The 15,004-nt window shown below is 33.0% G+C and overlaps 1 protein-coding gene across 1 annotated transcript in view; it reads left to right on the top strand.

Moving 5' to 3' along the window:
* LRP1B (LDL receptor related protein 1B) overlaps positions 1–15,004 on the top strand; it is a gene marked incomplete at both ends in the record, with an annotated part of 1,929,835 nt that overhangs the window by 1,661,606 nt on the left and 253,225 nt on the right. Inside the window, 4 exons of the mRNA XM_080798957.1 lie at positions 1,061–1,183; positions 5,407–5,547; positions 6,678–6,865; positions 12,468–12,651. Coding sequence (XP_080655083.1) covers positions 1,061–1,183; positions 5,407–5,547; positions 6,678–6,865; positions 12,468–12,651 — 636 coding nt within the window. The remainder of the gene's footprint in view (positions 1–1,060; positions 1,184–5,406; positions 5,548–6,677; positions 6,866–12,467; positions 12,652–15,004) is intronic.

Raw genomic sequence — 15,004 nt, 5'->3', positions numbered from 1 at the left:
TGGCATATATCAGATTATTTTTTATTTTACTTAAAAATGAGATGTAATTGAGGTATAACATGGTATTATTTTTAGGTGTACAACATAATGATGTTATATGTAATATTACGCAGTGATTACCACAGTAAGTTTAGTTACCATCTATTATATAGCAGATTATTTTTATCCCAAATCTTGAGTCCTAACAGAGCATTTATCCTTTAAATATAAGACAAGGTAACTGAAAATATTTAAATTATCTCCTCAAATTATTATTTATTCTATGCATATTAAAGCTTATTCACTCTGCATAAGTTACCAGCTTCTGAACTTTTGCTGAAAGTAATTGTACTTTTTGGTCAAACACTTTCCAACTTGGTTAGGATCCTTGCTACAGCACTACTGTCATGGATCAGGATTCCAAAGGAATGGATATTCCATTTTGTGCATAGGTATTTCAAATTTATGTGATACTTAATGTTTGGGCTTATCACACCATAGATCTTAATTTAACCCAAAAGCTTTATTTTCATTTTAGAGGTAATAACTTTCTTAGCTTTTTTGATGTTTTCTTTTCATTTCCATCATGACCATTATTAGCACTTGGTAGTCTTTTCAGTTTCAGTTTTCACAAAGAAACGAGGTGGGTTCTTTTTTTTTTTTTTAATCACTTTACTGGTATTACTACAGACATGAAGAAAGGAAAAAACCCAGCCACATTATTACAGTTGAGTGATTTTTTTTTTTAATCATGTATGAACCTTTGAATTCATCCTTCAGCAAACTGACAAATTGCTAAGTGGCCTGAAATTTCAGGGTCACTGTGGAATTGTTGAATGTATTACTACTGAAATTTTGAATTACATTCATATATTTCATATATAAATATATGTATGTTAACATATATTATGAATTTATATATATGGTCATATATATTATGAATGGAATATCGGGCAAACTTTTCTTTCTCTAAATAACTATGAATCATTGAGAATAACAGCATACATCCCCTAAACTCTTCAGGTGGGGGAAGATAAAATAGGTACTCATCTAACTTTATTCTTTGTGATATCTTTCTTAGCTCCCAATAATACATGTGATGAAAATGCTTTCATGTGTCATAATAAAGTGTGCATCCCCAAGCAATTTGTCTGTGACCATGATGATGACTGTGGAGATGGCTCTGATGAGTCACTGCAGTGTGGTAAGTATATATGGACTTTTCAAGGAAGAGATTCTCGGGCTGAGTGATGGTCTTTTAAGATAAGTCAAGAAATATAGAAATAGGGACGCCTGGGTGCAGGGGAGTCTGCTTCTCACTCTCACTCTCCCTCTGTTCTCTCTCTCTCTCACTCTCTCAAATAAATAAATAAATAAATAAAATCTTAAAAATATAGAAATAAATGATGAAGACAACTCATAATGTCACTAAGGGCATGCTAACGTAGTTATTCATAGAAGTACCACAATAACCTCTTTATGTTCTTGCATAGTTACACATTGATTTGGAGAGCATGCCTACTTGTGGTGTGTTCTTATTAGGAACCACATGGGGAAATGGTTAGAAAAATGTCTTTGGTTGAAACTACTTTAAACTTTAAAGACAATATATGGCTAGCTAGTTCATTCTTTTAGCCAAATCAAATATTTGAGTGAGGAAAAAAGTAAGAGAATTCACAATTATCAGAGAAACTGCATACTTAACTTTTTTCTTTCACCTTAACGGTTTACATGTGTACTTATTTGTTAAAATTAAGTTTTATTATGATGAAATGTATCTTGTCATTGCACATATATTTATCTGACCATCACCTATGTAATGTGTATGCAAATACATATGTAACTTTTGTAGTGAAAATCATTAAAAATTCCTAGTTGAAATTGAAATTGAAGTCTTACATGACCCTAGTATTTTTTGTTAAAAAACCTCAAAATCCTTAAATGCATACATGAATAAATATAAAATGAAAAGCCATAAAATCCATATATAATCATAAAAGGCAGTCGATTTAGTGCCCTCTGTTGTCCTCCTTGTGTTGTGTCTACAGCCTTAGTCTTTGATAGTAATCTCTTTGAAATCAGTGGATACCAGTTTTTATGCTCATCTCACCATAAAGTCATGGATTCAGTGTGATATTTTACAAGGTACATCATAACTCAAGATGTAAATCTGAAGTAGAGCTATGTCTGATTGAATATCTTCCCTCTGCTAGACACTTATTCAGTTGATATGGAGATGAATGAGATAGAGATCCCACTAGAATAATTTGCAGACAAACAGGAAAATCAAATAGAATAATAGCACACATTGTCAGATGGGACTAAGAATCACAATAGATGGGATCAGAGCTGAGAGAATAATTTTTGAAGCACTAAAGAACAGAAATAGGGCATGTTAAAGAAAGTCATATTTAGATGGTAGATAAAATAACACAATGGTTAAAAGCACAGACCCTGGAGGCAGATGGCCTGGGTTTAGTACCTGGCTCTGCCCCTTACTATCTGTGTGATCTTTGAAGTTATTTCACCTTTCTGTCCCTAAATTCCTCATCTGTAAAAAAAATATATAGTAACATTTTAACTCTTAGAGCTGTTAAGAGAATTAAATGAATTAATATTTGTAAAGTGCTTAGAATAGTTCTGGACACATAGAAAGTTCTATGTATGTCTACAAATGCCTACAAATTCACATTGGTGAAGAATAGCAATTTGTCTTTTGTGAGGTAAATTGAAGTTAGAAAGTTGAAACTGGATTCTAAAAAGTCTGAAATACAGTGTAAAGAATTTGTATTTAATTATTTAAGCTCTCAGTTGCCAACACACCTTTGAAACTGAGAATGCCACAGTCAAAATATGTTTCAGACCCATCTTTTTCAGCAGAGTGGATGAAATATTGCCCTGGGAGAGGGGAGCCATTAGGTAAAAATAAGCTAGATAAAAGAGTATTGCAATAGTTAGGATGATTAATGAGGTGATGGGAAGCCAGGGCAGAAATGTTGGAATGGAAAGAACAGAATGGGTCAGAATTCATTTACAGTCAGATGTGGAGGATAAAGGAAAATTTCCAGGTTGGATCACTTGGTGGATGGTGTTACCATCATTAATGAGATTTGGTACAAGGGAGGTTAAGGGCCACGTTGTGCTGGTGTAGGAGAAGAGAAATTTTAAAAAGAATTAATTTTGGACGTTTTGAATATGAGTGTTAATCAGACAATCAACATGAAGCTATACAGTGAGTGTTTGAAAATTTAGTTCTAGAGACCAGAAGGATGATCAGGACAAATAAGTTTAATTTGGTGACCATACACATAAAGGTGATACTCAAAAATGACAAAAAGGGAGAACACCTAACACTGTAGAAAGGAAAAGAGAAGAACAATAGGCTGAAGATTGAAGTTGGAGCTTCACCCACAGTATTTTAGGATGGAACAGGAGATGCCTTCATACAGAAGAAAGGATATAAGGGAACAACAGAAGCAAAATAAGACAGATGCCACGGGAGTGGGTTGTAAAAATTAAACCAGGCAGTAATTTACAAGCTAGTGGGCTCAGAAACATCAAGTGCGACACGAACGTGAAATAGGAGTCTGAGGCTCCTTTGAATTTGATGCTTGTCACTTGGTATTTGTTAGCTCTGAGAGGAATTTCAGAAGGTAGAAGTTGTAGAAATGGATGTGAATGATTTGAGGATGAACTGGAGATAAATAAGGGAATGCCAGGTAGGGTGGTATGGAAGAAGAATCATGTGTACTTAAGAGTTATGTGGATGGTTTTTGTTTTCTTTTTAAAGATTTTTATTTATTAGAGAGAGAGTGAGCGAGAGACAGAGAGAGAGAGAGAGAGAGAGAGCGGGCACATGAGCAGAGGGAAGGGAGGAGTGAGAGAGAGAATCCTTAAGCAGACTCTCCCTGCTGAGCATGGAGCCCTACGCGGGTGGGTGAGGGGGGCCGAGAGGTGCTTGATACCAGAATCCTGAGTTCATGAGTTGAGCCAAAATCAAGAATAGGCAGCTTAACTGACAGCTACCCAGGCGCCCCAGATGGATTTTTATTGTTACTGGACTGGGAGAAACTTGAATGTAATGTACCTGTTGACTGAGAATGAACTAGTAAAGGGCAGAGAGGAAGAGAGACTGGCGAAACTGTAGGTATTTTAGAACTTTGTAGTTTTGCCATTCAGTATGATAAAAATCTCAATTATATAATCATTGTTGAATTATTTTTCGATTGGAATTTTGTTTATTTGTTAATTAACATGCAGATCTTATTCCCTCTCTTCAAAAGTAGAATATTTACCAGATTTACCCGAAAGTTTCTAATAGAAATGACAGTTTTATTTTTAACAAACTTAGCAAAAATTCGATCTAAAACTCATAATAGTCAAAATCAAATGAGTTTTACTTACAAACAGGCATAGATATGATCATTAAAAATTGACGGGTTGGTACTGTGATTTGAATAAAGCTTTTTAATGCCTCTAAGTATCAATACATAGGATAATTATAATAGTTCTGTGCTTATTGCTTTATAAATTGGCTTTTTTTTTTCATTTTAACAATGTCTTTACACTTTCAATGCTGCTTCCAAACATAAACATGACATTACAGCTTCTGAGAATTATCATTATAACTTGGAATCACCTCATCCATATGTTCTGGTACTATACCTAACCAAGCTTAGTCTTGAAAAAAATTAATAGCATTATTCTTGTTTTCTTTTTTTAAAAAGAATTATTTATTTATTTATTTGACAGAGAGATAGAGAGCACAAGTAGGCAGAGAGGCAAGCAGAGGGAGAGGGAGCCTGATATGGGACTTGATCCCAGTACCCTGAGATCATGACCCGAGCCGAAGGCAGCTGCTTACGTGACTGAGCCACCCAGGTGCCCTGCTTTATTCTTGTTTTCTATTCAAAGGGAATTCTTTAGGATATAGGTAATAGGGGAACAGAGATAGTATCCTTGAGTATTGCATTTTGTTCCTCTTCCAGAAGCAATAAGATTGCTTTGCTTTTTATTTTATTTCCTAGGCATTTTTTTAAAAAGATTATTTATTTATTTATTTATTTGATAGACCAAGATCACAAGTAGGCAGAGAGGCAGGCAGAGAGAGAGGAGGAAGTGGGCTCCCTGCTGAGCAGAGAGCCCGATGTGGGGCTCGATCCCAGAATCCTGGGATCATGACCTGAGCCGAACGAAGGCAGAGGCTTTAACCCACTGAGCCACCCAGGCGCCCCTTCCTAGGCCTTAATCCTGCTTCTCAACCACAAATATTTCTTGCATGTATGACCACTGTCCCTAAAAGGAATAAGAAACATTTCCTGTAGGAGACATGGGTAACTCCCATTGTTAATTAGGTATAATGTATGTTAGGGAATGCAGATTTAATATTTGTTATATGAATTAGAATGTTTATTTCTTTGTCTCTAGGATACCGACAGTGCAATGCAGAAGAATTTAGTTGTGCTGATGGACGATGTCTCTTAAATACTCAATGGCAGTGTGATGGAGACTTTGATTGCCCTGATCATTCTGATGAAGCACCTTTAAATCCAAAATGCAAAAGTGCAGGTACAAAAAATATATAATATTATACTTATTCCCATATTGGTTTTCAATGACAAAACTGACTCTGATTTTCACTTCAGTCTAGTATGATATTCAATGAAAAGAAATGCAAATAATTAAGCGTGCGATGTTATAAGTGACGCCATGAAAGATCCTAGTAACCAACTCTGTTTTGCAGCAAGTTTTAGAAATTTAAATCTGTGCTAAAATATGAAGATTTGGGGCAGTGAACCCAATGAATCCATCATCTTGACCCCTTCAAAAAAGTCATTTTTTCTTAATACATAATTTTATGTGAAAATAATTTCTTTGTATGGACCTATTTGAAAACTCAAACAAAATAAGTTGAGATTTACTGAGAGAAAGTCTGTATCAGTAATACTTGGGCAAAATGAAGTATATTGCATATCATTTGAACAAAAATATATACATACCTAAACTTGGTCTGTTTATCATTTCACTATTCCAGAGACTGAATACATAGTCATATATTTAAAATAAACTCAATTACCTTTTTCTCATGTATTTTACATGCTAATAGGCTTTCTTTTATCATGTATGATAATGAGTAATGTTCAAGTCATCAGGTTTTGAGTAGCTGCAAAACCTAAACTCCTTTTCCATAGCTATATTTGGAACAACTATTAGTCACCACAAATGTCCTTTTTATGTCCTGACTTAAAAATGTCAGTGTTATATTTCCAAGAAGAAAAAGAATTTAGGAATATCTACTTATTCTAGATTCTTAATTTTTAGTGACATATAATTTCCCAGAGACCTATGGCTTGAGGGAAATGTCAAACTATCATTATACTTTTGAATTAATTCTTCACAATATAGATGAAGACAGAAATACTTCATTAATTTTACTATAGGTGCTTATTTTGATTGCTAATTTTAATGGCAAAGAAAGATTTTCAGTAAGTGTTGAACGTGAAAGTACAGTTTGCCCTTGATTTTTTTTAATATTTTGTGTATAAAAGACTACACTACAGAGGATTTTATATGTATATATATATATTTACTATAATTTTTGACAGATAAGTTATCATATTTGTGAATGTTTTCAGCAATTGTAGTATAAAGCAATGGCATGCCCTTTATGTTCCATTTGTTTTATTTTTTTTTTCCAGAACAGTCATGCAACAGTTCATTTTTTATGTGCAAAAATGGCAGGTGCATTCCCAGTGGAAGTCTTTGTGACAATAAAGATGACTGTGGCGATGGCTCAGATGAGAGAAACTGCCATATAAATGAATGTTTGAGCAAGAAAGTCAGTGGATGTTCTCAAGATTGTCAGGACCTTCCAGTCAGTTACAAGGTAGGTTCTTATCAAAAATAGCAAATCACATGATACATTGGATTTGCGATTAAGAATACCATTCAATCAAATATGGCTATAATACTTATAATGCATCATGATGTTTTTAAGTAAAACTACTTAAATTAAAAGTATCTATACAAGCAATTCATGATAATAATGTGATATAAAAACTGTAAAAATGTACTCAGAAAGACAAAAATGTGAAAGTGTTTTTCAATATATGCTAAATATAAAAGAGAAAAAAAAGCAAGGGAAAACCAGTGTTTAGGGAGATATCGCCATGTTAATAGCACACAAATATGTATGCAACTCTTAAGTTCCCATTCCTTCCCTCATTCTTCCTCCCATCTTTGAAGTGAAATGGGCTAATCATTTATTTACCACAACACTGGATAATACAATATTATTCATAGAAACAGGAAGAAAAAATAGAATCCATCAATTATTAGGACTGAGTGCAGGCACACTAAAAACAAATCATGCCTAATATCTTAAGTGCTTTTTGTTAGCACTATTTTCCTGAAGAGTGTGATTCACTGACAAAATTGATTGACAGGAATAATTTTTGAAACCATTCCTGTTTCATTCATGTTGGAATGGAGGATGCAAACCATTGGAAGAAGTTTTGCCTGGAGCAAAGACAGCTTATTAACTGAATTTAAATGTATGAAATACTGGATTAGGGAACGGACCTAGTCTGAGTTACTTCCAAGGTTGGAATTATGAGTTGGGAAGCGGATTCTGTTCAATATGAGGAAAAGTGTTCTAAAGTACTCTCTTTGAATTGGAATGAGCTGCCTCATTTTTCACTACTAAAAGGGTTGAATTGTAGCTAAATGTCTTTTTTTTATGTTCAGTTAGCCAACATATAGTACACCATTAATTTTTGATGTAGTGTTCAATTACTAAATGCCTTTCTTTAAAGCATGCTAGAGAAAATATTTCTGTGTTGCAGACTTATTGTACCTTTTTCCCTGCCAAATTTGACATTCTATGGCAAGCCAGTCCTATCTATTGGTAAATTTAGCCAAACAACCACTTTGCCATTTGAAATCTCTGAATTTCTGGTATTATGATTAACTTAACTACATTGATAGAATTTTATTGTAATATATTATATATTTAACCAGAGAACTACCATGATCATTTTTCCCTGTGCAAAAACAGATAAAAAGTGAAACATTAAGAAAACTACATTTGTTAAAAAAAAAAAAAAAATTAGTCCAAATACTGTATTAAGATTTGGTTAAATTTACATACTTAAGACACACGTGTACTCACAAGTGTTGTATTGTAGGTAAAATGAGACAAATGAGCCAAAATAACTCTTAATGAGATTAATGTACCAAGCAATGAATTTTGGCAGTGAATATTTTGAAACCCAATGAAGCAGAAAAAGTATTACCAGTGACTTAGGCCCAATCAAAATAGATGTGTTTCCTGAAAAATTAGGGAGTGTGTCATAGAATTATTAGAGATAATTAGTTTAATTTCAATTCACAGTTTAGAAACAGTTCTTTAGACCTGTGTATATAATATAATATGAAATATAGAATGTATATATCATTCAATCTGTATTTGCCTATCTACCTAAAGACATTAATTTCAAAGTAGAGCTCTTTATGCTTATCCTGAATATATTTAAATCTGTTGTAACAACATTGGTGAAATCTAAAAATTTTAGAATATAAGGTGGTCACTTTTTGACATGACATGCAGAATGAAGTGTAATACTTTTTAAATGGTTTCATGTGGGGTGCCTGAGTAGTTCAGTTGGTTATGCGTCCAACTCTTGATTTTAGCTCGGGTCATGATCTCAGGGTACTGGAATGGAGCACCACATCGGGCTCTGTGCTCAGCAAGGAGTCTGCTCAAGGATTCTCTCTCTCCCTCTCCCTCTGTTCCTCCCCCCATTGTCTCTCTCTCTCTCTCTCTCTTTCTCTCTAAAATAAATAAATAAATCTTTAAAAATTAAAATGAAAAAATAAAACGCAATAGAGAGCCTGCATATCAGAAGTACCTCCTGCTCAGGAATGCCATGTTTAGAAAACGACTGTGGTAGAAATAGGTATCATCCAGAGTGCCATGTTAAATCTATTTTAATTACTTTATAGGACATGTTACACAGGAATACTTATTGATAATGTACTTATATTGATAATGTTTTTTTTTTAAATCAGTGTTTTCACCTTAACTTCTCAGAAAGGCATCACAGAATGAAGTGAGAATTCTAGTTAAAATAGACAACATATTTAATCATTCAGAAAGTCTATATGTATACCTGACAGAATTGATATGAATAGTGTTCTTGAATATGTACACATGTCAAAACTAATGAATAAAATAAAACATCTATTGGGGAAACAAGAGCAATATAAAAATTCAAGTAGCTAAGACTAGAATCATAAATGAGAGATTTAAATAAAATTCCAATCCAAATATTTTACGTATTGTGCTGAGATTTTACACACACACACACACACACACACACACACACATTTATATTCATGATAATTTGTTGATAAGAAATTGAATAAAAAGCCTTCTATACAACAAAAGACATCTATATTTTGGGGGTGGGGGAGTCAGTTTGTGAGTTTCTCTCTTCCAGTGAATGGGGAAAACCATCCAATAACCTATTTCTCATGATAATATCTGTAGAACATGACAAGAAATCCTCCTCCAAAATCTGCAATAAAATAAAAATTGCTTACAAAAGCACGATTTAGATTTTATGGACTGTGAACAATTTGCACGTTTGTTACAAAATAAATACAATGTATCTAACTATTCAAAAGGGAGTAATAACATTTACTAAAAGCAAAGATATTATTTTGATGTGAAGTATAATTTACCATGTAAAAATAAATGTACCTCTGGGAGAGAAATGAGTTTTAATATATATATTAGGAATAAAATAATATTTGCCAAATATCACTTAAAAACCTGCCAAGAAACTTCTCTGAATGCAATAGGAAAAGTTTGAGTACCTATATTTCTTTCTAGTAACTGTAGGACCTTATATAAAACTTAATACAAATCAGGACAATTTGAAGCTGTTCTTAATGATGAGAAATATTAAGATGTATTGAATATATATAAATCTCAGTTTCATAAAGATTGTTTTTCTTTATAGATGAAAGTAACAATTTTTTAAATTTATTTTCTATTAAATGTAGGTGAATCTCTCCTTTTTTATCTTTGAAAATGCAAATGATTATTAGTTTCTTCCTTTCAATTTATGAAAGTTAGACTAGTAGGATTTCCCACTGAGGCCTTTGGGTTATTTTGGAGCAAAAAAATGTTTCTGTTGGTTATCTTTTAAAAAATATTCTATTTCAATAAACAATTATTTTAAAAGTTACTGATAACCTTAAGCATTCTAATTTTATTTGTTTATAGAAATGTATATTACATTTGGTAACTTCTACCAATTTTACTTTAAGAAATTGATTTTTCATAAATATGTTTTTATCTAAGCTGTCTCTTTGATATAATAGTTCTATAAGCCTCACATTAGCCATTCAAAGTGATTTCCAGAAATCCCATTAAAACCAGGACACTGTTTATTTTCTTTTATAATACTCTTTGAGAAGAATTCAGTACAGTCTATTAAAATTCCTTTCACTTGTCCTTAAAGTGTCCCTTGAATTCAACACTGTCCTATGTCAGATTACGGCTCTCTGGTTTCCCAACCTCATGACCACATGACCTATTTTCCACTGCTTTTCAGTGATAACTTTGTGTATCCTGTTATTTTCTCACTTTCTTTTAAAAACTTAAATTGTGGTAAAATATACCTGACATAAAATTTACCATTTTAACCATTTTTAAGTGTACACTTAGGTGACATTAAGCATCTCGCTTTCTTTTGCCATCGCAAAGCACCAATTGTCTTGACTTCCTAAATCAGGTAGCAGGATGAATATTCTCAAAGAAAGTAAGAGTTGGATGAGAAGAGTATGGAAAATCCAGCTATGGCTTTTGCTTTGATTTGCTGGCTTGCTAGTGGTTCCTAGGGATTAAAACGAAACAAAGCAAAACAAAAAAAAAAAAAAAAGATAATTCTTAAAGATCATTAGCTAATTTTTGGTGTAAATTGTTAATGATGAAAGTGCTAAGAGCTTAAAGGGACCCATTCCTGATAAAAGAACTTAATAAAAGTATTTAATTCTTCTTAGAGCCCTTTCAGGTGAAGATGATGCTGCCCCTTCCCCGAGTAATGAATGCTTTTTCTGGTACCTAAAAAACTGTTGTTTGTTGACTATTTAATAATGTGCACATATATCTCTAATATTTTCCCAAGAAATACAAAGCTCTGCCATCACCTTTACCTTCAGATAAATAACTTAGGTTATTAAATGTTTGCATTGAATAACTCTTGAATACTAGTTACTCAACAATTTAGGGTTTCTTTTTAACTTGCTTACTCAGTATTTGCACATTCCTTTATTCAAAGAGTGCTAAATAGTGTTTGTAAAAGTTAATATGATTGTACTCATTTGGCCAATTATAGGTTCATTTTGTGTAATTACAATCCTCATATAGTACTTGGCAGGAAATAAGTACAGACCTGAAAGACAGTGACTGTTCACAGGATCACAGTATGCTACTTCCTTAGGACTGCAAAAACATATATGGTGTGACATTGTATTCAGAATTTACATTCCATTTAGTCAATATTGCATATCATCATCAAAAGTTCATATAGTACATGACAGAGATGCTGAAGAAAAGATTTGATGATACAAATTGATTAATTTATAGTGGGGAAATTGTTACTATTATTTTATTTCTCCAGACAATATCAACATGATTATGGAATTAGACCCAGTTGATAAATATTAATTGAGCCTTGCTGTGTGTTACAGATAGTCTCAGCTCCCTGACTTTATCCAGGCAGCTTCATCTTTGTGCCTCTGGGTTTCTCATCAGATCACTAAAAAGAGCAATACCCACATCATAGATTTCTGTAAGGCTCTGATAAAATAACACATGCAACAAGGTTAGTGATGTTCAAAGGTCCATGTAACGGTTAATTCTTATGATTATTAAAGTCCTCTGAAAAGACAATCTAATGTAATAGAAAAAGAACAAAAGAAGTTGACTGGTGTTACAGTCATCATCATGCTAGAGCCACATGGGTCTGATGATGCCAGTGAACCTTTCTAATTTTGCCAACCTCAGATGATCAAATGAAGGTATTTGGGAGAATTCTTTTTTAGCTTTACTTAATATACATAATTCTTATTAAAATCACTGGACACATGGGGCGCCTGGGTAGCTCAGTGGGTTAAAGCCTCTGCCTTCATCTCAGGTCATGATCCCGGGGTCCTGGGATCGAGCCTCGCATCGGGCTCTCTACTCAGCAGGGAGCCTGCGTCCTTCTCTCTCTCTCTCTGCCTGCTTCTCTGCCTACTCGTGATCTCTGTGAAATAAATAAATAAAATCTTTAAAAAAAAAAATCACTGGACACAAAAAGACTTGCCATTACCTATTCTTACATGATTTTCTTTCTTGAATCATGTTAAAGGGATATCCAATAGGAAAAGACAGTGACAATGATATGAATTGATTATGAATGTTTTTCATTCTTCAGTGCAAATGCTGGCCTGGATTCCAACTGAAGGATGATGGTAAAACATGTGTAGACATTGATGAATGCTCCTTGGGATTTCCGTGTAGCCAGCAGTGCATCAATACATATGGGACCTACAAGTGCCTCTGTACAGATGGCTATGAAATACAACCTGATAACCCAAATGGCTGCAAATCACTCTCAGGTATCGAACTGAACTTGTCCACTGATCCAACCACAGTTACACATATGGATTCTGAGTTTTATAGCCATTCTTACTGAATTCACTCCCCCTTGCTGTGTGTGAGAAATCAAAATTCTTCCCTACTTACCTTGATTTAGGAATCTGTCACTCTAATTTTGTGTGCTGTTCACAAACTATTTTGTTTGTCATAAAATTGCATTATGGTCTTGTGAATTACTAAGTGCTTTCTAGATTTTGAGAGTTCTCAGAAGTAAAAAGAACTATTTCCTGCTGCATCACAGGTTCTTAGGAGCAAATTTAGCCAAGACTATCAAAAAGCCTATTGTGACTGTATTATAATAGTTTTTCCTTCTCCCCTGTACCATACACACTCATATATGTATGCCAAGGAGAAGAGGTCAATAATGGTAATGGCAATGATGATGGCAACAACAGCAATAAATCAGCTATATAGCACTATTTGAATTCTTCCAGTGATTCAGTGAACATTATTAAACTTCTGCTCATTCCAAGTAGTGTGTTTGATTTTGTGAATTAGAAAATTCAGTAGAACATGGGCCATAATATTAAAAATATTATAATTCATTAGGGGAGAAAATCACACATATTAAAATAATACAAAGCAATATAAAACAAATAATGACTGTTTAAATGAGCAAAAATGATATCTAATATGTCTCTTATCCCCTTACTTTGTTTTTGAGTGTAATGAATCAAATTAGCATTGCTAGTTTCTTATGTATAATATGCATGACACCATCTAAAACATTAGATATTTTATTTATTTACATAAAATAAATTCCAGGGACAGAAATTCTTAAAATCAGCTTTCAACTGGTTAAACCTTTGCACATTTTGGACACAAAAAATAGCCCTTTCAAATTTTTTTTTTATTTCATATTTACTTATTCTTAGAATATTCATCACTGAATCAATTTGAGTATTATTTGGAGACTGTTTTTTTGCTGTTGTTGTTTGTTTGTTTGTTTTACCAGCCTACTTGGTATATCATGCATTCAGTCACTTAGGATAAGAAGAGATAAAATCTCAAAACCAGTCAATGTTTTTATACTTTAAGCTTTTTGCTAAGGATGGTATAAAGGGGACGAATGCTAATGATTACAATTTTGGTCTTATTATGTAATGTATCCATGCTGTAGCTGTTTCTTATTAACAGTAATAATTAGAAACTAATAATAATTTTAATACAAAAACTGTTGCTGAAGCATGAATCTTTTGCTAAAGAGAGGATAGATTCTTTCCAACTTTACTGAGATAGTGTTGACATAAAACTATGCAACTTTATTTTTAATTTTTTTAAAGCTATGTAACTTTAAATTGTATAATGCATGATTTGATACACTTATATACTGCAATATCATTGCCACCATAGTATTATGAACACCTCCATCACTTCACCTAATTACCATTTCTTTTTTTCTGGCAAAAGCATTTAAGCTCTACTCTCTTAGCAACTTTTAAGTATGTGGTATTATTATCTATAATCACCAGGCTGTGACTTTTATTCTCAGGTTTTACTTGTCTTCTAACTGGAAGCTTGTACTTTTTAACCAACATCTCCCCATTTCCCTTACCCCTCATCCCTGGTAAACACCATTTACTGTCTGTTTCTATGAGTTTGTTATTGTTGAGATTCGATGTATAAGTGATCTCACATAATATTTATTTTTCTCTGGTATAATGTCCTCAGGGATCATCCAAGTTGTACATGGCAGGATTTTATTCTTTGTCATGACTAAATAATATTCCATTGTGTATAAGTGTATAATATTGCATATGCATGTGATATAGAAAATATTTAATATATACTAATATATTATGCATATATTGCATATGATATAATATGCATATGTGTAAATACAAATATATAAATTAAAGATGCATTTCAATACAGATATCTATACACATAAACATATTTACACATATGTGTGTATATGTCACATCCTTTTTATTCAACCGTTGATGGACACTTAGGTTATTTCCATGTCTTGAATGTTGTGAATAATGCTGTCATTAACATGGGAATGTAGACATATCTTTGTTACCCTGTTTTCAATTCCTTTGGCTAAATAACCAGCAGCGAGATTCTTGGGTTATTTGTTAGTTCTATTTTTAACTTCTTTAGAAACCTCCATACTGTTTTCTATAGTGGATTTACATTCCTAGCAATAATGGACAAAGGTTACCTTTTCTCACATTCTTGCCAACACTGGTTATCTCAAGTTTTTTGATGATAGCTATTTTAATAGATGTAAGGTGATATCTCATTATGGTTTTAATTTGCATCTCCCTGATGATTACTGATGTTGGACATCTTTTCATGTACTTGTTG

The sequence above is a fragment of the Martes martes genome, assembly GCF_963455335.1.
Source record: "Martes martes genome assembly, chromosome: 3".
Lineage (NCBI taxonomy): Eukaryota > Metazoa > Chordata > Mammalia > Carnivora > Mustelidae > Martes > Martes martes.
Note: the sequence above shows the minus strand (reverse complement) of the source record. Positions and strands in the feature narration are given on the sequence as shown.